The sequence below is a fragment of the Lepidochelys kempii genome, chromosome 6 (genome assembly GCF_965140265.1).
Source record: "Lepidochelys kempii isolate rLepKem1 chromosome 6, rLepKem1.hap2, whole genome shotgun sequence".
NCBI lineage: Eukaryota > Metazoa > Chordata > Testudines > Cheloniidae > Lepidochelys > Lepidochelys kempii.
The window spans coordinates 71,597,275-71,622,947 of record NC_133261.1 but is presented as its reverse complement, the minus strand read 5'-3'; the positions used below and the strand labels follow the sequence as shown (position 1 = coordinate 71,622,947).

Sequence of the window (25,673 nt, the reverse complement as noted above, 5' to 3'; positions counted from 1 at the left end):
CAGCAGCGCAGAAGTAAGGATGGCATGGTATGGTATTGCTACCCTTACTTCTGTGCTGCTGCCTGCAGAGCTGGGCCCTCAGTCAGCAGCCGCCACAATCCAGCTACCCAGCATTGAAGACAGCAGTGCAGAAGTAAGGATGGCATGGTATGGTTTTGCCACCTTTACTTCTGCGCTGCTGCTGGCAGGGCACTGCCTTCAGAGCTGAGCACCCGGCCAACAGCTACTGTTCTCCACCAGGTCAGCTCTGAAGGCAGCGCAGAAGTAAGGGTGGCAATACCACGACTCCCTTAAAATAATTTTGTGGCCTCCCTGCAACTCCCATGTGGGTCAGGACCCCCAATTTGAGAAACTCTGGTCTCCCCCATGAAATCTGTGCTTTTATCCTATACAGATTTCATGGGGGAAAGACCAGATTGCACAGTCTGTGACAAGTTTTTCATGGCCACGAATTTGGTAAGGCCCTGTTTATGGCCATGCACACGCACGTTACAAATTCTTGATTATACAAATAGCATACTGAAAGCATTCATTTCCCACTATTCAGTAAAAGCCCAATCCTGCCAGATGCTGAGTATCCCGCTCCTCATGGAAAGATGCTTAGGACTTCATAGAATAGGGCCATATTATTTCATATAGCATCCAGTCATCAACACAGAACTAGTGTGTTTCCATATATAAACTTCATATGCTCAGAACAAGCTGTCAAAACATGTACATGAAAAGAGCAAAAGTTATGTCGTTATATATAATCACACATGGTAGGGGAGAATCAGTGTATGAAACCAATGATAGAACCAGTGTGTTACATAGTGCATGTTTTTGCAGAGACAGATATTGCTAAGATGGTAATGAAGGGTAGAATTAAAGTAGTTTAATTCTTTTTAACTTTATTGAAAAGTAGCATGCAGTCAGCCAACTGATATGTGTCTGCACTCTTCACTCACCTTCATGTTTTATTGGTGGTGGGTTTTTTGTGAGATAGGAGGCTCCAATGTTTTGGATACTTGCTATAACTTTCAGTGTGTCTGTGGGGGGAGAAAAGCAGAACATAATCAGGGTGTTCTGTTCGTTACTCTGTTCCAACTTGAAAAACTTCAGTCTATGGCTACACTTTCTTTTTGTTCTTAGTTCTTAGACTGAGTGTATTTGTCTTTTAAAATTCTAAAGTGAGAGGCCACAGCAGATAAAACTGGGCTGTTTCTCTCTCTCTCTCTTTCCTTCTCCATACTCTCTCAAGTGCTCTCCCTCAACAATCTAACCCATCTCTCTACTCTTTTTTTTTTTTACTGTCTCCCTCACAAATGAGAGAGCTCTCTTGTACTCCTTCCCTATCTCCACCATCAGAAACCTCAGCAGTCAGTGACTGTCAGGGTGCTCCTGTTCTGTTTCTCCTAGTGTGGAGCAGCTTTTGGGCTTCATGCCAGGGAATCTCTGTTCAGCCTCTTCTCCATGTGACTCAGGTAGGAGGATGTAGCAGCAAAATAAGGAGGGCAGAAAATGGGATGAGGGATGGAGGTTCCCCTGGTGATGGTGCTGTTGTATGCTGTGACTAACTAAACCCAAGAATTCCTATCTGACTGTACTTCCGATTAGCCACAGAGACTTGTTCTTCTCTGATATAGCACCCCAGACACTCTTTTTTTTTTTTTCTCACCCCCCTCCCCTCCCCTTCGGGGAAGCTGGTCAGTCCTGGAGGTATAAAACACATCAGAACTGGCCAGCGTTCAGCCTGTTAAACCTGTTTTGTATTCGTTTCCCATCTTAATTTCATGATTCTTTACTGTAACCATTAATCTCTGCCAAGGTGCATTAATCAGATGATTTTTGAAAAACAGTTCAGTACATAAGGTGAACTTTCATTATCTGTCACCGCATTAATATCTGTTAAGACTATCATTAGATTGGATTCAGATGTCTTGAACCATTCTGGCTATCCTTAATCAAACTGCAAGTTGAGATTTTCTTGCACCACATTCTGTAAGATAGTAACCCTGCTACAAAGGTTACGTTTCTTGTTCTGGTTTTCTGGATCCTCGCATCCCTTTTTGAAGACATTTCCTTGCAGCATAACAGTTGTGCCTAAATACATCCTTGCTGCTTCCTTTGGAGAACCCCCCTCTCTCCTTGGCATCTAGAATCACAGTGATGTTCGTTCTGTAGAAATTGGGAAAGCTGTAGAAAATGGTCAGTTTGGATTCACCAGACACGTCAGGAGAAGGGATGAGGGAGTAGAGTGCCATCTATAGCATTAATTGCAGCTCCATTATGGGAAATAAGTTTTTTTTTTCTTCCCTGACTTGTTTATACCTAGATTATTTTGGACCTTTTGTTTCATGTGCAAAAAATATCCGTTCACTACCAGTGTGTCTTTTAATAACTGTATATGTTAAACAGGGTTAGTTTTCTTTTTTTCTTTTCTGCAGCCCAGGGTCTCCCACAGTTCTGTTCCAGATGGGCTGTACCTCCTCTCTGAAGATACCATAGGTGGTTCAGCATTGTTGGTAAGCTATGGTACTTAGCAATATCTTCTTGTGAAGCCCATCAGAAATTCTTTATCTGGCACGTGGACCAAGTTGGTGGTTCAGTATCTCTTAACCCCATTTTTTTAACTTTAATTTTTATTCATTTTTCTCACAGTAGTGAGTTCATTTCAATTTAAATCACCTCTCCCTAGTTGGGGAATCACTGGAGCATTGAGGCTCTAGCTTTCTGGGTCCTCCCAGTTGAGTACTTCTACAAAGGTCTCTCTGCAGGCCCCACCACAACATCAGAGAAACCCTGCAAGTATTGAGCCAAGTCTAAGGGGTGATTACAGCTTTTCAAGGGTGTCAGAGGCTGCTACCAGCCAGCCCTTGCTCTGCCAGGGCACAGGGCTTTGACACTGTGACTCATCTGGAGATTAGCTCTCGACCAGTTAGGCGTCTCCTCCTTCAGTTTCTCGCCCCATTGTCTCGCACTCTGTCTCTTTGGAGTCAGGTTATTCCCTCTTCATGGCTTGAGGTGCTCCTTCTTCACAGCATGGCCCTCTCACCAGGCCAGTGTAGTTTTCTCTGTCCAGGATATTAAAGTCCCACTGGATTAATTGGCTCAGGCAGCCTTCTGTGCCACTTCCCCAGAGGTTGATGGGGAACCCGGGTCTGTGGGTTCCAGCCTAGGGGGACCCTATCTATAGTAACCATAGTCTACCCAATGTCAGACCATGTTACTGTTTCCCTGGACTCCTTCCTGCTTTCTTCCCTATTATCTGGCCTCCCTCTGGGTTACCACTGTTCCCTGCAGCTCCTTCACCCTGGTTCTTGCCAGTCTGTATTCCCAGGCAGGGTCCAGGGTTTACTCCACCCTAGAACTCCTCCTTGTCTCTTGCCACCTCCCCTCCTCTCTACGGAGTGACTGCAGAGTTCCTTCCTACAGCCCCTGTTGCTCTGTTTCCTGGTACTAAGTCAGCTTGCCCCTGCCCAGCTGGGCTGCTTCATCCATTAGGCCTTATCAGCCCTGACTGTCCTCCAGGTGCAGCCTTTCATGGGATTAATTGGCCCTTTTTAACCTACTTAGGCCTTTTATGAGTTGGACACCCCATCACAATCTTGTTAGGTTCATTACATGTTTAGGACCCCAAAATTGCTGCAGGTAAGACATTAAAATAGTTTGCTTGTTGGCATACTAGGCATTGAGGACATAATCCCAGGGAGAATCCAGGCTCCCTCTACAAGGTTCCTAATGGCATTGTGAGTAGAAAGCAGCTGAGAAAATGTGCAGAGCACCATCTTGGTCTTAATAGAATACATTTATCAAACTCTACAAAGTATGTTTCTGGTCTTCTGTAGGAGGGCATCCATTGGTAGGAGGGTGTTGCATATTGTGATCTCCCGTTCAGACACATTTTTGTACTGGAGGGGAGATACGGGGGTTCTGTTTCTTCTGGTTGTTGTTTTTTTCCCTTCTTTCCTCCCTACTCCGTAGTTTAACTGCTTGGTGCTTCCCATGTGTCTCACAATTGTGGGAGAAGCTGGGCTGCAGAAGGGGGGAAAAATTGTTAATACCTTCCTTTCTACCCTCAATGTCTCCTACAGTTCTATCCTCCTTGGTCAGTAATGTCCCATTGGGAGTTTCTTATTCAACTTTGAGACAACACTTGTGGTGGGACTGCATGAGGGGGCATGTCCAAGTACCATAGCCTAGAAATAGTGCTGAACAGCCTCCGGTGTTTGCAGAAAGGAGGCAAAACCCATGCATCACAGAACTGTGGGAGATGCTGCTAGTAGAAGGGAAATTATCAGCTAAGAAATTTTTTTTTTCCTTTTATAAATTGAATCACATTTTAAATCCATATAATCTGAGGTTTCACTGACATAAATTCTATGATTGACAATTGGAAGTACTGCACTGCAAGCATCAAGGGGTAGTGTAATTAATAAATGATGGTGTGGTTGCTTTGTGCTGCAGCATCTCAAGTTTGCTGATTAATGCGTAGTTTAGCTTCATCCATGGCCAATTGCCAATATCTTGAGATTTAATACAACATTTTAATTTTCTTTCCTTCCTATCAGTAGCAAGAATTTCTTAAAGCAGATTTATAGCTCTGCATATTCTGAGTAATAAGTGAATAATAATTAGCAAGTTATGATGGTGAAGTAAAAAGTGAGAACTAGTTATTACAGACCTCACTTTTCTGTTGTAATAAGTGCGCATTACCTCTTTTATTCCATCTGTGGACTGCTATTTTTTGTGATTAAATGTCTGCATTGGTTTCAGGTAAGTATACAATTCACAGAAGAGACGAAGCAGCTCATCATAAAGAAGGAAAGGAGAGACAGAAGGAAAGAGACAGAAGAGAAGAGCAGGAAGAGAGAGCGAGATAGGGGTGGTTCAGTGTATTTGAGTGAAATAAAGTTTAGAATGGAGACATGATTATAGTTTATCCCATTAAGAGAAAGAGTGTTATAGTGTATAAGTAGACTATTGGTCATAAATACAAAAAATAAAGACTTTTTTTTTTGCAAATTGTTTGTTTTTATATGTCACTAATTCCATGGCTGCCACATCAAACTTCACTATTCCAGCCCCTTTAGCCATTGGGCCAAAGATTTTCATCTCTGCAGCTGGTGGTCTTGGGGTTTTTTTTTAAGGTCACTGAGGAAATTTGGAGATGACTATATTCTTGGGAGTATTTTTTAAAATTGCATCATCCATGAGAATTGTGCTTATTAAAAACAGCTATAGGAAAATATTTTAAAGTGAACCTAATTGATTTTTCAGTGGGACTTAAGCAATTTAGACACTTAGGTGCTTTGAGAACTTTTACCTATAACATGAACACAGTCTCTTCTTGGAGAGTGAAGGGTGACTCTGCTATGCATTTACTTCCACAATCCTTCAGTAGTGAGCTTCTCTGTGCCTGACAGCACCAGCAGACTTCTGTGTCCTTTAATTTTCATCCTAGCACATTTTAAAAGGACACTGGCAATTTGAATTTTTTAAATAGACAAATTTCAAAAAATTCAAATTTTCTGACAAAGCACCTTTCAAATAGTATGTCGTTTTAAAAAAAATTATTATGTCTCTTTCTTTTCAGTGTTGATATCTTTTTTGGGGGGTCCTATGGTACATCCAAGAGCAACTGTACCAGACATAGTTGGAGCCTACCCATGTTCCTACCCTCCTTCTTTTCTTAATGTGCCTGCCTGCTAACTATTTGGTTTCATTTTTACTGCCTCTTTCACTGGTTAAACATCCTCTTGCCTGGCATGGAGAAGACCACGGGCACAAGCTGTTTCTGCAGTAGTGTACAAGATTGGTGATAACATGCTAGTGGCATGAGAAAGAAGAGCAGTGGATCATCAATGAGTAAAACTGGCTATGCATTAACTGCTGTTAAATTCACAAAGTAAACAGACGAACACAGTCTCCCTAATCTCTGCCAGTTACAGTAATCTTGGTATTTCCAACAATCTTCAAATTGATGGTGTCATTTTAACTGGAATCAGATTAGTGTTAGTCAGTGGCAGAAGTCCAGAGAGTTGCTTTTAGTGTTAAGGATAATGCTTTTAGTGTTAAGGATAATGTAATCATAGCCCATTTGAAAATGCAAGCTGGAGGACTCTGCCTCTTAAAGGCTTTGTGTAATTCACAATAAAAGTGTCAATGGCAGAAGTAGGTATTCCTGATAGCTCCAATCCAATGTGAAGAGTTAGTAGTGCGGGGGAAATCACCAAATGGGACCCTTATGGTTAAGGGTCTGTCATAAATCACCTGCTTAATATATCTGTTTATTGGCAGATGCAGCTGGTGACTTAGATTGCAATATAACATTAGGAAACAATCTTGAGTTTGGAGTGAAACAAAATGTCTGGCCTGAGCTAAGATGTGGAATTCATGCTTGCTTTTTAAAAAATTAACTATTTCAGAATGACTGTGAGTACAGTGAGAATGATGAGCCTGTGGACATTGAGACCGTGGAGGAGCTTTCAGAGAAGATTAACATTGCCCGTCTGAAGGCTACAGCTTCCAGTATCGGATCTTCAAAACAGAAGTAAGCATCTTTTGTACCAGCCAAGAGAACTAAAGTTCTGTTTTACCAATGAATTGGCATGAAAATGAACTGGTTAAATGAGAGCTTTTAAGAAATTGTAAGACAAAGTGAGGCCCCAATCCTACAGTCAGATCCCGCAGTGCAGTGGGACTCCGCATTGACTGACTCAGGGGTCCATTCAGATCTGATTGAAGAATTGAGGCCTCTCTCTATTTGTTTTTCATTTTAATCAATACGGCCATTAGGGAGATCTGTCTTATGAACACTTTATCTTAACAGGGCCAGTGGTCTGTCTAATTAGTTACTGAAAATAAGCAGAAAAGTCTGAGATTTTTAGTTTGTTTTTTTCAGCCCCCTTTCTGCTGATCCTCTGGCTTCACTAGTAGATATGCTGCAGTAGCTGAGGAATTGCCAGATAGTTTCAGGCTGTGGCATTTTGTTGTCTTAGGCTCCATTCCTACAGAAAGAACAGAGCAGGGCATTGTTGACTTTGTTGGGAGACCAGAACCTTAGTGAACAAACGGTTTTTTATCTGCTTTTAAAATCCACCTTGGTTTGTTCATTATTTGTTGCTGCTGTTACTTTTAAATACAAAGCACAGTCCAAAAAAAGCTCATTTACGGTGTATAAAGGTGGCCTCGGATGTTTTCCTTTATTTCTTTTGGTTTGCTACATTAGGAATATCAGATCCTGAATTCCCTCTGTTTGCTGAAGGATTTTGGTAAGATCTTTGAAGAACCTGATTGGTGGTATCGCACATCTCAAAACATTTCCTTTCCTCCTTAGAGAGATACGGCTTATGTTTCAGCCTCAGACGGTGATGTGACCATTCTCTAAACATTGTCAAAATCTTTTAGTAAAAATGGGGAAATGAAGATATGGTATTACTAAATGTGAATATTTCTAATGTTTAAAAAAAATCTTAAGATTTAGGGTCTCTATTTTTATGACATAAGATAGTAGTAATAAACCAGAAATACTGTTTTTGCTCTATAGTCCGTGCATTACTGAGATTGCTACTGGCAGACATCAGCAGATTTTATTATCTTTGTTGACACATAGAGAAGCATAAGTTTGCCATTTTGCCCTACAAGGTAATTTTACAGTTTTGAAACAGATTTGTCTAAAGATGGAGCCCACTCTCTTTTAGCAGCACTGGCAGCAGTATACCACCTCCACCTAGTTGCAAGGAAAATTCATTTCAAGGGAGAAACAGGGATTATTCTAAGGCTGTTGGGAATGTAGTTAATGAGAATAGAGTAATGTTGGGGAAAACTTGCATCTCTTCCAGGCACCGTATTCATAATCCTTCGGATGAGAAGGTGGCAGACAAGTCTACAAAGGTATATATTTACTCTTCTTTTTCCTCTTAGTATCACATTTCCATTTTAAAGATAAACTTTCATACATAAACAACATTTGTTGAGTTTCCCTATCTTCTGTATATATTTATGGTTAAATACTGGGAAGGAGCCTAATTCCAAAGCCCATTAATATTAAAAGAGAGACTGCCATTGACATCAATGGCCTTTGGATCAGGGCTTAAATTTGAACAGTAAGAAATAATTGCCTTCACTGCCATTGTGTCTTATTAACTCTTAAGATGTCTTACATTTTCTGTTTCTGGCATGTGTAATTTGCAATGAAAATGCATATTATGTATCAAATTGAGAATTATGTTTTTTGTGACTAGGAAGGGAGTATAGGACTTATAAACACGACTGCTGCTTGTCAAAAGGAAACTGGATTGCTGAAAATGATAGCTTAGTTTAAATGGCCTACACTTTGTGAGATCACTTTAATTTTGCCAAAGATCTTTTGGTCCAAAGACCATTGAACTCAAAAAGAGTCTTTCCGTAGACTCAAAATGACCTCAGAAATTTAGACTAACTTCCTATTGCTTGAAGAGGCCTGTAAGGAGTACAGTACTGCTTCACAGGGTAAAGTAATAGAACACATACTGCACCTGTCAGAGTAACAATAAAATAACAGACCTACCAGCCTAGAGTGGAGAGATTAGTAATTCATGCCTGAGCATGATGGATATCTGCCTTTGTGGCAGCTGACTTAATCAGAGACTGCTTTGTGATACATTTTTAATTTAGTTTTAATCACAGAATGAAGTAATTAGTATCTTAAATTTAATTTGCTTATTAACTTCCCCCCACAGTCTTATCTGAGGTGCCTTCTTGTCCCCATCCCTCCATATTCACTCACCTAAATATGAAAGAAATTGGCTTAACTGCAAGGAAAATTAATATGTTTTGTTCGATTTGATGGTTTTCAAGGTTTACTGGTTTTTTGAAAGGTTAGACAAAGGTTAGGTTTTGGGGAGAGGAGGTTACAAGTGTTTTTTTATATAATATTAAAGTCAAGCCTTGTATTGCACAGTGTCTGTCTTATGTGAAGATATATAATGTATCCATACATGAAAAGCTGTTATCTTCCGAATGCCTTTGAGTGGAAAGGTTGTTGGACCTTCACCTTCACTGGTGACTCTGGTATTCTGGCCCCCTTTCATTATATTCCACACATCCTGTAGTGTTTTATGCTTTCAAGAATATTCAGATTTCATTAAGACCTTGTAGCTAAACAGCAGAGTTTTATCCAGTAGTGATGTGACTTGCGTAGAAATGTGTCTTAATGACTCTGTAAATCAGGCTTGCATTTTTTCTCCTTGTTTCTTTTCCAACAGAAACCCCAATTCTGGAACAGAAAGCAGAAGAATGAGGCAGAGGCCTTTGCTCATTACCGCCAAACACACACAGCAAATGAACGCCGACGTCGCAATGAAATGAGGGATCTTTTTGAAAAGCTGAAAAGAGCTCTGGGACTGCATAGCCTTCCCAAGGTCTCCAAGTGCTACATCCTCAAACAGGTAGGCATTTTACAGCCCAAGCTCATATGGAGAAAAATACCTTTAAAGTGGGGAAAACTGACATCAGGTCTTTTAGAAACAATGTAGTGATATGAAAAATATTTTAGTGGTGAGTGTAGAAATACTGTTCACCTGAATGTAGTCATTTCACAATGGGGAGAAATGGATTCATTCAAGAGCAAAATTTTAGGTTGTGAATTTAACTCTGGAAAGTAACTGCTAGTGTGCCTTGGCAATTTTAAATTGTACAACCAGACAGTTTTGAGATATAATGAAAACAAATCTCCCTAATGTAAGAAGAGAGAGCCCTTCGTGAAATATTTTATTTCAGCATAGCATTTAGATGCAAAACTGTAAACGAAAGGAAACAAACAGCACATAATGAAGAGCCATAAATAATTACGCTCACCTGTACATTACATTCCTAGGGCTGTGTCGGTGGCTTTTGTTATACAGGTTAGACTAGATGTGAAACTAGATGTGCATAAAGATGAAGAGGAAGAAACCGACATTCATCCTATTTCAACTGCATTCAGAGAAACATTACAACGCGGTGACTGAACTTTTTAGACATAGATTTATGGAAGATAGATCCTGTCAAACTAACTTGATTTTTTTTTTTTTATGAGATTATAAGTTTGGTTGATAAAGGTAAGACTGTTGTTGTAGTATACGTGCACTTCTGTAAAGCATTTGATTTGGTACTACATGACATTTTGATTTAAAAAAAATGAGAAAGATGTAAGATTAACGTGGCACACATTAAATGAATTAAAAGTTGGCTAACTGATAGGAATCAAAATGTAATCATAAGTAGGGATGCATCATCAAATGGCTGTGTTTCTAAGAGGGTTGTGCAGGGGTGGGTTCTTAGCCCCGTGTGGTTTAACATTTTTGTTAATGATCTGGAGGAAAACATAAAATCATCACTGATGAGGATTGCAGGTAAGGCAAAAATTGGGGAGTGGTAAATAATGAAAAGGACAGGTCACTGATACGGAGTGAGCTGGATCGCTTGGCAAACTGGGTGCAAGCAAACAATATGCAGTATGATACTGCTAAATGTAAATGCATACATCTAGTAACAAAGCATGTAGGCCAGATTTACAGGATGGGGAACTCTATCCTGGGAAGCAGTGACTGGAAAAGATTTGGAAGTCATGGTGGATAATCTGCTGAACATTAGCTCCCAGTGTGATGCTATGGCCAAAAGAGCTAATGTAATCCTTGGATGCATAAACGGGAAATCTGAAATAGGGTAGCAGGGTTATTTTACTTCTGTGTTTGGAACCGGTGAAAGTGCTGCTGGAATAGTGTGTCCAGTTCTGGTGTCCAATTTCTCAACATCCTTCTTGAACTGTGGACAGGGTTCAGAGAGGAGCCATGAAAATGATTAAAGGACTAGAAAAATGTGCTTTCTAATGATAGACTGAAGAAAGCGCAATCTATTTAATTTATAGGAGAAAAGGTTAAGTGGTGACTTGATTACACTGTAAAGTACCTGCATGATACAAATATTTAATATTGAGTTCTTCAGTCTAGCAGAGAAAAGATGGAGAAACCATCATGATCCAATGACTGGAAGGTGAAGCAAGACAAATTCAGACTGGAAATATAGTATACATTTTTAACAGCGAGAGTAATTAACCACTGGAACAATTTACCAAGGATCATGATGGTTTCTCCATCACTGACCATTTTTAAATCAAGAGAAGGTGTTTTTCTGAAATACATGATCTAGGAATTATTTTGGGGCAGTTCGGTGGCTTTTGTTATACAGGTTAGACTAGATGTGAAACTAGATGTGCGTAAAGATGAAGTGGAAGAAACCAACATTCATCCTATTTGAATTGCATTCAGAGAAACATTACAACACAGTGACTGAACTTTTTTTCTGTCTCCTGATTTCTTAAAATAATGATGGGAAATGTCTGTAGGGAGACTTTCAAAATGCCTTTTTGACTGGGAAAGGAGAACTACTTATTCTGCATTAGCTTGGTCTCTAAACTGGTATTCTGACATGCTTCTAGGCCTACGAAGAAATCCAGGGGTTGACTGATCAGGCAGATAAACTGATTGGGCAGAAGAACTTACTGACTCGCAAACAAGACATTCTGATCCGTAAAGTATCCACACTTTCAGGTGAGGTGGTTTAAGGGGACATAGTGGTTGGAATAGTGAAAAAAAGGACTTGAGGAAGTGGGGTGGCCATTAGTGGTTATACACAGAGGTGGTAGAATGTGCAGATACGAGATTTAGGGTCAGCTCCTCAAAGGTACATAGGTGCCTAACTCCCATTAAATACCTTTGAGAATCTGCCCATAGATTCTAAGGAAGAAGACGACTGATTTGGGATTGGGGTGTATTTCTGATAATATAAGGTACAGTGTCATAAATACAGAAAAGGAAGTATTTATTTCTTCAAGCAGCAAGGGCCAAAGATTCTACAGTGGATCTTCAGCTCATCTGCAGCTTTGAGGACAGAACTCAAAGACCTGACAGATTGACAGAAAGACCTGTCAATCACTGGCTCAGGGAAACAACCTTCCTGCTGAAGAGCCTGCTACTTTTGTTTCACCTCCTCGGGTAAAGGAAGTGTGGACATACCTTCCTGCTGCAGAGCTTTAGGATCTTAGTATCCAGTGCACTGGGATATCCAGAGAGAAGAATGTTTCACTTCCTCTAGAAATAGAGTTTTGTCCAAAGAGCCTTTCTCCTATATCCTCAACTGCAACACAGGGCTTCAACTTTAGACATCAGTCTGCTGCTAATTCCTTTCATGACATCCTTTCAACCTTCCAAAGGCTCTGTCCGTATACTATCAACTGTCTACTGGTTTTTATGATAACAGCTGGGATATGGAATTAGCACGGTCCGGAGAATACAAGTATTGCATATTCCATGCTGATAAATTGGTTCTCAGGATGATCCTGATATTCATCTAGGCGGTGTAAAGTCAACTTCATATTTCATAAGTTATGGGTGATAGGACTAAAGTCCTTCTGTCCCAAACCATTGTGCCTCATGGAAAAGCTGTGGCGTATGGGATGTCCACCTAGCACACAAAATTTATCTAGACAAACGTAAAACATTAAAGCAATCAAGCTCAGTATTTGCAGTCTATCTGTTGGGTGTAAGCAGGGAAGAGAGAGTGTTCGTTTTTCAGAACCTTACATGTCTAGGTGGATCAGGTGGCATATACTTGAGCCATATGAGGGAAAGAATTTGTCTTTTAGTGAACTCTGGTCACACTCCGTAAATGCAGTATATGCCTCTGGATGGAGACATACTGTTCTTAAGAAGAAATCTGCAAGACAGCCTCCTGGTCCTTTATAATATGCCTCAGAGCTGGCAGGTAAGCCTCCCTTGCTGCTGTAGTTGGAAGGATGGTATTGACTATATAGTACCTCTGTGATTTGGGAAACAGCCTGTGTACAGTTTTATATATAGTGTAGTTGTGGCTGTGTCGGTCTGCTCTGTGTGGCTCAAAAACTTGTGTTTCTCACCAACAGAAGTTGTCCAATAAAAGATATTACCTCACCCACTTCGTCTTTCTGGGTATAGTTATATCAGTTTTGATCATGTATTAAGCTAAATTTCTAGGTAAATTCTCACCGTACCTACACACTGTTGATAAAATCCCATTGTACAGTCTGTGGATCTTACTGATCTGAGTAATATTAAAAATTATATGAGCTTACGCTAAAATTTTCCTTTCTTTGAATAGTAAGATCAACAGATCTGAACAACTTTGGGTAAGATGAAGAATCCCCATTCATAGCTAAGAAAATAATGTTCTCATGCCCAGCTGTCAGTGTATTCATAGTTACGGACAACACAGTTTTCATTGTAGCTGTGAAAGTTCTCAGCTGGCAACCTGTCCGTCAGGGAGGGACATATATCCCTGGGCCATTGGTTGTTAGGTCTGAGTTCTGTCTATCAAAGCTGCAGACAGGCTGAAGACCAATTTTAAGATCTAATGTTTCTCCTTGAAGAAAGGAAATTTTGGGTAAATGCTGATTCATTTTCCTGTTTCTGTGGTGTGCTCTAGACCGGGGTGGGCAAACTTTTTAGCCTGAGGACCACATCGGCATTGCGAAACTGTATGGAGGGCCGGGTAGGGAAGGCTGTGCCTCCTGAAACAGCCTAGCCCTGCCCCCTGTCTGCCCCTCCTACTTCCTGTCCCCCTCAGAACTCCCGACCCATCCAACCCCTGCTGCTCCCCGTCCCTTGACCGCCCCCTCCTGAGATCCCCACCCCGAACTGCCCCCCAAGAGTCCACCCCCATCCAATCCCCCCGTCCCCTGACTGCACTGACCCCTGTCTACACCTCCGCCCCCAAACAGGCCCCCTGGGACTCCCATGCCTATCCAACCCCCCTTGTTCCCTGACACCCCCCCCCTCCAAAACCTCTGCCTCATCCAACCGCCCCTGCTTCCTGACTGCCTCAACCCCTATTGATACCCCTGCCCCCCGGGACCCCACCCCCTATCCAACCCCCCCTGTCCCCTGACTGCTCCAACCCCTATCAACCCCCCACCTCTCCCGACAGCGCCCCAGGGACCCTTATGCCTATCCAACTGCTCCCTGTCCCCTGATTGCCCCGGGACCCCCTGCCCCTATCAACCCCCCACCTCTCCCGACAGCGCCCCAGGGACTCCTATGCCTATCCAACTGCTCCCTGTCCCCTGATTGCCCCAGGACCCCCTGCCCCTTATCCAGCCCCCACTCTCCCTGCCCCCTTACCATGCTGCTCAGAGCAGCAGGAGCTTGCAGCCACACCGCCCGCCCAGAGCCAGCCATGCTGCTGCGCTGCCCGAGAGGAGCAGCGGGCCAGAACACTGGCAGTGCGGTGTGCTGAGGCTGTGGGGGAGGGGGAACAGCAGGGGAGGGGCTGGGGGCTAGCCTCCACAGCCGGGAGCTCAGGGGCTGGGCAGGACAGTCCCGCGGGCTGGATGTGGCCCACAGGCTGTAGTTTGCCCACCTCTGCTCTAGACTGTTCTTTGGAGATTGAAGGGGGTTTACTGCACCCTCCCCCCACCACCACCACCAAAATATTTGCATTGGGGCTAACCTGCTGGGTCTGCATGGTTCCATTCCAACTCTTAGTCCTGCAAGCGAATAGAATCTGAGGACATGTTGACTCTCTGTCTCTGTTAACCTTTCTACAGGTAAGACAGAAGAGGTGGTCCTGAAGAAGCTAGAATATATTTATGCCAAACAGAAAGCAGTAGAAGCACAAAAGAAGAGGAAACAAGTTGAGCCAGAGGAACTTGTGTCCACCAAGCCCAGCAGACAGCAAGAAGAATCCTCCACTTCCTCCAAAGAGTTGGAACAAATGATTGTGACAAACAGGCGGGGGAAGCCATTGATACTCGCCAGGAAAGGAGGCCAGGCTGCCGGTAGGCTGGGAAAGATATATTTTTCCCTTTGCAACTAGATCAAACATATATCATTGGATCTCTTGGGTGGGAAATAGCAGCCTGCTTTGTGTAGCCATCTTGCTATAAATTTATTAATTTAATACAAAGTAAAGGTGAAGTATTAAAACAAGAATGTTTGTGTATGTTATGTATATTGTACGTTCTAAGGTACAGTCTAAGAGAGTCTGGCAGTTTACAAAAATCACATTAACTACTTCTGTGATTGGTTATGTGGGGTCTGAGGTCTGCACATGGGGGAATTAAGATAATCTGAGTTTGCCAATTACTAGCCGATTGTAGCCAAGAAAATTGTCCAAATGGAGCAAAGTGGGCTGAGGACACCAACATTGATACTCACCCAAAAGAGAACTGCTGTTCACTAGTAAGTTTATATTGGTTAAAGGCCTTTTGGCATGCAGTGTCAGAAATATCACTTACAGTTTATGATTTATATTTGTGTTTTTATACAGTCGAGACTACATCCTCTCCTATTACATTAACTACTGCCAGCCTAGTGATGACTCCACAAGGGCAAGTGCTTACACTGAAGAGCCCCCTGATGCCAGGACAGGTAGCCACTGTTCCTTCTACACTCCTGCAAGCTGAGCTAAAGCCTCAAGTTGCCAGCAACACAGTGACAACACAGCCAGGTAAGGTCACATGATAGCAGGTTTTGGAAGGTAAGAACTGGTATTGAATCTGTATCTCTGTTCATTTATGCACTTCAGTTTATAAAAATAACATTTTTTCCTGTAAGAAGGCGTGTGCCTCACCAATAGTGTCCTTTTATATCATTCTTTCTGTATTCTCACAACTTCACAGAGTGTGGTGGATTCTTACGGAAATATACGTGTTTCATAAAACAGAGCTACAGTAACTCCTCACTTAACGTTGTAGTTATGTTCCTGAAAAATGCGACTTTAAGTGAAACGATGTTAAACAAATCCAGTTTCCCCATAAGAATGAATGTAAATGGGGGGGGGGTTAGGTTCCAGGGAAATTGTTTTTTGCCATACAGTACATACATACTATAGTTGGGCGGTGCCCCTGCCTTACCCCACACAGGAACAGCCCACTGGCACTGGAGACAATGAGGCAGGCAAGGAGGCTGAAGGTGCTGTAAGCTAGGAGAAGCATGTTGTGCAGCAGCAGTGGCAGCTTCCCCTACTCTGCAAGCATCAGGGGTGGGGGGGCTCAACCCTCGGCCTGCCCGCTCCACCCCTTGCCCCAAGCCCCCACCCTTAACCTGCCTCTTCTTCGCCACCCTTCACTCTGCACATTGCGTCCTCGCTCCTCCCTCCTCTGCCTCCTGCCCATGGCAATCAGCTGGCTTGTGGCATTCAGGAGGGAGTGGGGAGAAGCGAGGACATGGCGCGTAGGCTCCCCCTCCCTCCCCTGCCTCCTGAACACCGCAAGCCAGCTGATTGCCACGGGCAGGAGGCAGGGGAGGGAGAGGGAGACTGCGCAGCACATCCTCACTCCTCCGTGCTCCCTCCTGCTTGCGGCAGTCAGCTGACTTGCGGCGTTCAGGGGGCAGGAGGGAGCGGGGAGGAGCGAGGACTCCGTGCGCAGCTTCCCTCCCCTGCCTCCTGCCCGTAGCAATCAGTTGGTTTGTGGCGTTCAAGAGGCAGCGGAGGGAGGAGGAGCCTGCGCACCGAGTCCTTGCTCCTGCTCCTTCCCCTTCCCTCCTGAATGCCACAAACCAGCTGATTGCTGCGGGCTGGAGGAGGGGGAAGGCGCTGATCCGCGGCATCTGCCAGCAGGCGGGAGGTGCTGTGGGGGAGCGTAGGGGAGCTGCCAGCTGTGGACAAAGCAGACCGCCAAACTACATTATAACAAAACATTGCACAACTTTAAATGGAGCATGTTCTGTAATTGAGCAGGGACATAAGATCAAAACAACGTTAGGCGGGGAGTTACTGTACTTGATTATACAACCAAAATCTTAACCAAGTCAATTGAGCTGTTTATGGTTTTATCATCAGGTAAATAGAATCTGTTGTTGAATGTTAGTATTTCCAAATGAAAGAGAGAGGAAAAATATCTGAAATGTTGTGTAGAAGGGAGAGTATCGGGCTGATTTGTATTAGAAATAGAACAATCAGATAACCATTTCATAGACTGCTTTCAGATGGTAGTATAGTATCAGATACGGCATGGAGCTGTAGTGCTGTATTTCCTGTTTTTGAGGCGGTATCTAAAAAAGAATTGCTCTTCTTCCCAAATAAGGTATTGCATCCGTGATGATTCAGCTACCAGGCTCAACAGTTCCTGTCCAAGTGAAAGGCATCCTCACTAACTCAGCCATTCCCATTACATTGTCAACCATTGCCAGTAACCCAGTGCCCCCCGCTGTAGGAACAGCTGCAGAACCTGCTTCAGGTAAGTTCTTCAATCACAAATCCTTATGTTTGGGGGTATGGAAAGCTCTCTTTGCAAATATTTAGGTTCAGCTTTTCTTCAGGATAGTAAATAACATTGCATCTCACCTTCACGGTTTTGTAGCTCTCAGTAAAATTATGTGCAGGGGGCAGGGGCATTTATTTGACCTCCTATTCAGCAGCACTTAAGGTTTGAGCCATCTTGGAAGTCTCATGTCTGACACTATTAAAGCTGAACCATTTGACAGAAGTATTGTGCATGGGGTCTAGGCAGAGATAGTGGATGTTTATATTAGAGCTTCCTGTCATCCAGTGCATAGAACTCCAAGAGACAACCACTCGCCATCTTACTGGAGATACCCATATAATAGGGCATATGTAGCAAAGGAGGAAAGGAAAAGGTCAGTTTCAGATGTAGGGCTGGGGAAAATCTGACTGCCGTGTTTCGGAACTGTTTTGGAATCCAAAGCAGATGCTACCAGTGTAGCAGTGTACAGCAGATTATTGTGCAAATACAGTAATATTTCTTGATGGCAGTGAGCATTACATGGCTTTCACCAACCCACTTTAGAAAATTCCTCTTCACTGAAGAAGCTCTGGAAAAGGAGAGGCTGGTAAACTTAGCTTAGTGAATGATGGCAGTAATTCCACTATTAATTAGAATGAACTAATCATTATTCTAAAAATTAATGTAGAAGTGGCACTCTACATAGGCCTGCTCTGTAGTAGTTATATCTACTGACTTCAGGGCAAATGAATAAACATATTGCTTTTACTTCTGCTTCTGGAGAGCAAGCACAGCTAAGAGAGACTGTGTGAGGATTTTCTGTCTTGTGTATCACCAGAAGAATTGTTTGCTATATTCCAATCAGTTTTGCTTGTGTCAGTCCACTGAAAACAGGAGGAATTGCACACGTGGCACTGAGGGACATAGCCTGAAAATACAGGGTTACACAAGTGTAATTGAGGGCTGAATTTTGTCTGCAGAATTCTTACTACTGGTAGGTTTCAGAGTAGCAGCCGTGTTCGTCTGTGTCCGCAAAAAGAAAAGGAATACTTGTGGCACCTTAGAGACTAACAAATATATTTGAGCATAAGCTTTCATGAGCTACAGCTCACTTCATTGGATGCATGCAGTGGAAAATACAGTAGAGGAATTTTATATACACAGAGAACAGGAAACAATGGGTGTTACCATACACACTGTAACGAGAGTGATCAGGTAAGGTGAGCTATTACCAGCAGGAGAGGGGCGGGGAGAGGGAGAACAACCTTTCGTAGTGATAATCAAGGTGGGCCGTTTCCAGCAGTTAACGAGAACGTGTGAGGAACAGTGCCGGGGGGGAATAAACATGGGGAAATAGTTTTACTTTGTGTAATGACACATCCACTCCCAGTCTTTATTCAGGCCTAGGTTAATGGTGTCCAGTTTACAAATTAATTCCAATTCAGCAGTCTCTCGTTGGAGTCTGTTTTTGAAGGTTTTTTTTTGTTGAAGAATTGCAACTTTTAAGTCTGTAATCGAGTGATCAGAGAGATTGAAGTGTTCTCTGACTGTTTTTTAAATTTTATAATTCTTGACGTCTGATTTGTGTCCATTTATTCTTTTACATAGAGACTGTCCAGTTTGGCCAATGTACATGGTAGAGGGGCATTGCTGGCACATGATGACATATGTCACATTGGTAGATGTGCAGGTGAACGAGCCTCTGATAGTGTGGCTGACGTGATTAGGCCTTATGATGGTGTCCCCTGAATATTTATGTGGACACAGTTGGCAACGGGCTTTGTTGCAAGGATAGGTTCCTGGGTTAGTGGTTTTGTTGTGTGGTATGTGGTTGCTGGTGAGTATTTGCTTCAGGTTGGGGGGCTGTCTGTAAGCAAGGACTGGCCTGTCTCCCAAGATCTGTGAGAATGATGGGTTGTCCTTCAGGATAGGTTGTAGATCCTTGATGATGTGCTGGAGAGGTTTTATTTGGGAGCTGAAGGTGATGGCTAGTGGCGTTCTATTATTTTCTTTGTTGGGCCTGTCCTGTAGTAGGTAACTTCTGGATACTCTTCTGGCTCTGTCAATCTGTTTCTTCACTTCAGCAGGTGGGTACTGTAGTTGTAAGAACGCTTGCTAGAGATCTTGTAGGTGTTTGTTTGTCTCTGTCTGAGGGGTTGGAGCAAATGCGGTTGTATCTTAGAGCTTGGCTGTAGACAATGGATCGTGTGGTGTGGTCTGGATGAAAGCTGGGGGCATGTCGGTAAGTATAACGGTCAGTAGGTTTCCGGTATAGGGTGGTGTTTATGTGACCATCGCTTCTTAGCACAGTAGTGTCCAGGAAGTGGATCTCTTGTGGGGACTGGTCCAGGTTGAGGTTGATGATGGGATGGAAATTGTTGAAATCATGGTGGAATTCCTCAAGGGCTTCTTTTCCATCGGTCCAGATGATGAAGATGTCATCAATGTAGCGCAAGTAGAGTAAGGGCATTAGGGGATGAGAGCTGAGGAAGCGTTGTTTTAAGTCATCCATAAAAATGTTGGCATACTGTGGGGCCATGCGGGTACCCATAGCAGTGCCACTGATCTGAAGGTATACATTCTCCCCAAATGTGAAATAGTTACGGGTGAGGACAAAGTTCAGCCACCAGGTTTGCCATGACGTTATCGGGGATACTGTTCCTGACTGCTTGTAGTCCATCTTTGTGTGGAATGTTGGTGTAGAGGGCTTCTATATTCATAGTGGCTAAGATGGTGTTTTCCGGAAGATCACCGAAGGATTGTAGTTTCTCCAGGAAGTCAGTGGTGTCTCGAAGATAGCTGGGAGTGCTGGTAGCGTAGGGCCTGAGGAGGGAGTCTACATAGCCAGACAATCCTGCTGTCAGGGTGCCAATGCCTGAGATGTCAACTGATGGAAATGGCCCACCTTGATTATCACTACAAAAGGTGGTGGTGTTTTTTTCTCTCCTGCTGGTAATAGCTCACCTTACCTGATCACTCTCGTTACAGTGTGTATGGTAACATCCGTTGTTTCATGTTCTCTGTGTATATAAAATCCCCCTACTGTATTTTCCACTGCATGCATCCGATGAAGTGAGCTGTAGCTCATGAAAGCTTATGCTCAAATACATTTGTTAGTCTCTAAGGTGCCACAAGTCCTCCTTTTCTTTTTACTATTGGTAGTCAACTGACAGATGGGAAAAGATCCTAAGATGAGTTTGCAAGGGTTGGCCTTAGGGGGAAAAACCTCTATCAAACATGCTCAACTGAAAAACAAAAATTCTGCTAGACAATAGACATCATGGGATTTTATATTATTTATACGACTCACTCTTCAGAGTGGATTGAATGTTAAGTTTGTAGGGGAAAAAAAGAAGGTACAAACCGCTCAAGACACTCTATTTCAGCAGATGCTTTAAACTCTTTGTAAGGGTGGTTTTGTTGGGGGGGCAGATTGTCTCCAGCTTCAGTCACCAGTGATCCTGATGAGTTTTGCTTTGTTTGGTATTGCAGAGAGTGAAGACTCATTCATGATGCCAAAGATTGTTAATGTGACATCACTGGCTGCTGAAGGGGGTGTGAATTTAAACCTGAATAGAAACAAGAATTCTCATGTAACTCCAGGTGCTGGTGCCAAGACATCTGAGCCGTCCCTGAAAGCAGGACCTCATGAAAGTAGGCGGAATGAGGACATCCTTTCAGAAGAAAAAAACAAGGCATCTCCTGGAGACAGCTGTGGAGATGGAAGAAGTGCCACAGGGCCCACACAAATTTTCCTTGAAAATAAAGACAACAGCTTTCCACAGATTCGGAATGTACCCAGTGTGAAGGACTCCTCAGAGTCCTTTGCTAAAAAATCTTGCATTGGAGAGTTTCTTGGAAGCCAGGGGAGGAGGAAAGAGACTGATCAGGGAGGGGAAAGGTTGAAGCCAAAGGATTCTCCATTCCGCAAGCTGAAGGTTAAAGATCTCAAAGACTCCAGGATAGAAATGGAACTGAGGAAGGTAGCCTCTGCAATAGAGGAAGCAGAACTAGACCCAAGTGAGTTACTGGGCAGCATTGAGGAGAGTGATGACACTGATGAAACCCTCACTTCACTTCTCAATGAAATTGCCTTTCTCAATCAGCAGCTGAATGATGACACTTCTGGCATGTCAGAGCTGCCCAGTACCCTGAGCTCAGACTTTTCTCCAGAAGACTCTGAAACTCGGAGGGGAACTGCCAGTGAACTGACCACTGCAGCTGGAGCCTCCTTCCAGTTTGGTCACTTGGGTAGCAGTTTCAAGGGCCTTTCTGAAGTTCGAGAGAGTAGTGGCTCCATAAGTCCCCTCCTGCTTCACCTGGAAGATGACGACCTTACTGATGGTGAGAGGAACTCTGCAGAGCCTTCATCTCAAGCAGATATTTTGAAGATAGTGATAGGCTCTGAAATGAAGGACCCACTTGCCAACCTTTCAGTAACTGGTGGTGGAAGTGGTAAAACCTTAGATCCCCTGGCAGAGATCAATGTGTCTCCTCCAATCCTGCAGATGAAAACTAATCTAGAAGCTGGTAACACTGACACACTGTGGAGGCCTATGCCCAAACTAGCACCACTTGGGTTAAAAGTTGCAAATCTTCCTTTAGACTCAGAAGGGCAGAGTACCAAGGTGATGCCAGTATTGGCACCTGTAGTTGCAAAACTGGCACCCGTTGGTTTAAAAACTAAATTACCTGCAACTGACCTGGAAGGACAGGACAGTAAAATAATGCCCACATTAGCATCTGTGGTTGCAAAATTGAACAGTATTGGGACCTTGCCTTCAAATTCTGCAGGCAAATAAATACTTGGATTTTTTAGAGACCGAAAGGAAAACCTGGAGCAATTTGGACTATGAAAGGAATTGGTATCTTGAGTTTTAACATCTTCCCTTGTCTCCAGACACTTGTTCCTATATCCCTGTAAAGAAAATATGGTATCAGTGCACTCTTCTGACTGAGGGCAGGCCCCAAGCTGAGAAATCAATGCTATGAAACTTTAATTGTGCTAACATAAATTTTACCTCACTATTGTGTTCTGGATGTTCATCCCCCAGAAAGAAAGATGATGATGTATTACCATTGCTGGGCATATGGTATCCTTCCAACAGTGGGTCCTTCACAAAGAGTTTAGGAAACTAGAGGTCTGATGGACCTGGGCCACTGAGAGATTCATACCCTAACAGAGATGCAGTTGTTTCTGGATGAGGAGAAATCAGGAGTACTAGCGTTTGTACCAGCCAAATTAAGTATCTATGCAGAAGCAGGGGTGTTCACAGCTGCAGTTTGTGCACAGCCCACAAAATGTAATGAGCTTGTGTAAATGAGATTGGAGCAAGCTTTTTCAGACTGGTTGCCTTGGGTGGAGGAATGGGAGATCAGGGATAGATTTCCCAGAATGCTAATGTCAAAAATTTCCGTTCTTCAGTGAGTGAGAATTATCTTCCTGCTCAGACTCTCTCTGGTAGTTTCTGACCACATCATTTCCGTATGAAATCTTAAACTCCCATTTTAAGGTGAAGAAGGAAATTTTCATAGTGATGATTGCAACACCCCAGTGTTGTTTTTTTAGTTAGCTAATTTTAAAAAGAGAAAACCCTGCCATGTTCTTCCTTGAGCGTGCTGGGAATGAGACCGCATCCAGAACGAACAGATTCAGACAGGAGAAATCCATCTGAGTACCAGATTGCTAACTCCTTAAAAGCATCGCTGAGGTAGTTTGAGTGTCATTTGTCTCCATTCTTCTCTCCTTCCTTCCCTATTTCCTCCCTTCCTCATGGTTCTTGAAGACATATACATCTCGAAGACATTTACAGGAAGTGACCCTTTCAGAATTATTAGGACATGAAAGTGTGTGTGCGTGCGTGCATATGCACGCGTCCTTCCAAACTATCCATTTCTTTATGAATTCAGGAAAGGTACTCAGAGGTTCTCATTGCATTTACGCAAGATGTGTATAGCAAAAAAACAAAAAATGCTTATTACCAGGGAAATCAGGCAGTATTTGAATCACAAGATGTATTTTTTATTCTCTTCTGCCACCACTTATTCAATAAACTGTAGTTACTCTTCAATGTTAAGCTGTTGGAAGTGAAGGGCCTGCAGACTGTAAAGATATTTATATTTTTGTACACAATTTTTGTTTTCTTAGCTTCCTTGAAGAATGAAATTTTCAGCCGAGAAGAGACTATTTGTTAATGTGTATAAATGATTTTTTCCTATCTAGTTTGTAAATAATAGGAATTATGGTGGACTTCAGGGGCTTCTTAGGTGCTCCTCAAAAGTGAAAATCACTGCTGTGAAAATTGTGTAGAATCTGGAAAACAGCGCATTTTGCCTTTCTTGCATAATTGTATTTAGGAATGTAATCCCTGCTCTTAATGCCTCAGCAGCAGAAATTGGGATTCCACGTGCCCCCAGTGATCCACCCCACCCCCTCCACCCCGCCGTGATGCACGATTGCGGGAGCTTCCATCTCTCCCAGCGCCAAGGCTGTGCCTGTGTCTGACAGTCACATGCACGTGCTGTAAGTGATGATCTTCCACTCTTCAGAAGCAGCGTCAAACTCTACATTTGCAAAAGTATGCCCTATACAGTAAGCTGCAGCTTCTGGACCTGTGTCTAGAATGGCTGTGTCACTGGGTATGTATATCTTGTGTTGTTTCCTTTTCTTTGTTACAATTTCCTATTGGGCTTCAGAGCAAAGAAAGGGTTCTTAAGATGGGCATACATAAAGTTGCTCCAGACACTGTGTAATGGAGGTGTCTTCACCTTGGGATTCTACAAGGCATTTTTGAAAACAGTTGGAGAGGTGTGTGTCACTTCTACTGCCTTTGCATATTTTACAGTTTAACCTCAGTTTGTATCATAAATGCTAATCTCCTTCCTGCACTAAAGGGTTGAAGAAGAGGGTGTGGGTTAGTATGAGAGCCATGCAAAGCCTTACGGATATCATTCAATGCCTTATAAAGGGGAACTAGCCTTTAAATACATGTTTACATCTACTCCTTAGAGATTAAAGGCTAGATCCGAACCTCATTTACACCAGTATAAATCTGGAGTAACTATATTGATCTCAGTTGAGTTACACCAGATTTACACTGATGTACCTGAGAGGTTGGCCCTGGGTATTTTAAATTGGCTGAGGTTGCTTGTCATTATGCCCAAGACAGTTTGATTTGCCATTAAATTCAACTCCTTGCTGTGTGAAACAGCCATCAGCATTGCACTGACAGTGCCACACACACAAAAAAGCCACTAAATTTCCTCTCTGGCCCCTATCGCTTCTTGATCCAAAATGGCTGCTGTTCACTTTAGTGTTAAAATTAAGTGTGCATTAATCCATGTCTGTACATTAAGAAAAATATGCCTTTCACATTTCATAGGACACAGATAGCATTAAAGTCACTCAAACACTCTTTTAAAATAACCCTTCTGCCTTGAGGGGCAAGATGATAGAAAATGCCTAGATATATATTTACTGTTTGGCAGTGGGCAGTCAGGAATGCCTGCTGTAACAAAAGCATATTGTTGAGATAAAAGCTGACCTGCCTGATGCCAGAAAACTATCAGTAAGTTAGCTGAGAACAGACCCCAAGGTCAAAAGAACCAATAGGCACACAGCCAAGAAAGATGTTGGCAGGTTCTGCCAAGCAACAAAGCCCCTTTGAAAAGCTCATTAGCCTTTGCTTTTCCTAACCCTCACATCCCATCTTTGCATTTCACTATCATTTTGAATGTCGAATCCCCTCCCACCCACAGCCCCCAAATCAACTGGTTGGGAACAAACCTTTTGGAAATTATGCACACTATTTTTAAGAGACAATAATGCAAGAATGTGTTACTTTGGTAGCGAGTGGGTTTTGGAATCAGGAGAACAATAGAAACCCCTGCAAAGAGCACATTCTCACTAGACCAAGTATCCTGGAAATTTTGTTTGGTTTTTTAGACATGTCTGTAAATAGACAAATGTTTTTAAGAATATAATGCAATGTCAGATTTAGCTTTTTTCCTTTTATATATTAAAAATATATCTTTCCCTCTTTTCAGCTTTTGAAAAATTGATATTTTTGTAGAAATCTAACAGTACGGGACTGTTCAATGACTGTATGTGAGAGAGAGGAAATGTAAAACTAAAATAAACCAATCAAGTTCAACCAGGGACTGGCTTTGGAAGCTTTTATTATTGGGAGGGAGAATGGGATGAATAATAAAGTATTAATTGCCTTGGTGGTGGTGTGTGGAATTGCACAACCAAGCAAAGCTAGAAATATTTAGTCTTTAAATATAGTTCACACTCTGTATTTATTTTATGTGTACTGCGTTAACACCTAAGAGCGCCAGTCATGGATCAGGTGCTGTACAAACACAGAACAAAAAGATAGTCCTTCTCCCAAAGGGCTTAATTTTCATCTCTCTGCTTCTCCAATAAATCAGAAACAAATATCAACTTCTC

General features: G+C 42.7%; 1 protein-coding gene across 13 annotated transcripts in view; it reads left to right on the top strand.

Annotated features, from left to right (window-relative positions):
• MGA (MAX dimerization protein MGA) overlaps positions 1-25,379 on the top strand; it is a 95,547-nt gene extending 70,168 nt beyond the window's left edge. For 7 of the 13 annotated variants that reach the window (XM_073348686.1, XM_073348688.1, XM_073348684.1 and 4 more), the window contains 9 exons: positions 2,427-2,504; positions 6,408-6,532; positions 7,824-7,875; positions 9,228-9,410; positions 11,441-11,552; positions 14,582-14,812; positions 15,304-15,483; positions 17,063-17,215; positions 20,714-23,298. In XM_073348686.1, coding sequence (XP_073204787.1) covers positions 2,427-2,504; positions 6,408-6,532; positions 7,824-7,875; positions 9,228-9,410; positions 11,441-11,552; positions 14,582-14,812; positions 15,304-15,483; positions 17,063-17,215; positions 20,714-22,023 — 2,424 coding nt within the window. In that variant the 3' untranslated portion in view covers positions 22,024-23,298. Of the gene's footprint in view, positions 1-2,426; positions 2,505-6,407; positions 6,533-7,823; positions 7,876-9,227; positions 9,411-11,440; positions 11,553-14,581; positions 14,813-15,303; positions 15,484-17,062; positions 17,216-20,713; positions 23,299-23,607 lie in introns of those variants that run through there. The other 6 variants (XM_073348697.1, XM_073348690.1, XR_012159449.1 and 3 more) reach the window with 5 other exon arrangements.
• The last annotated feature ends 294 nt before the right edge of the window (positions 25,380-25,673 follow it).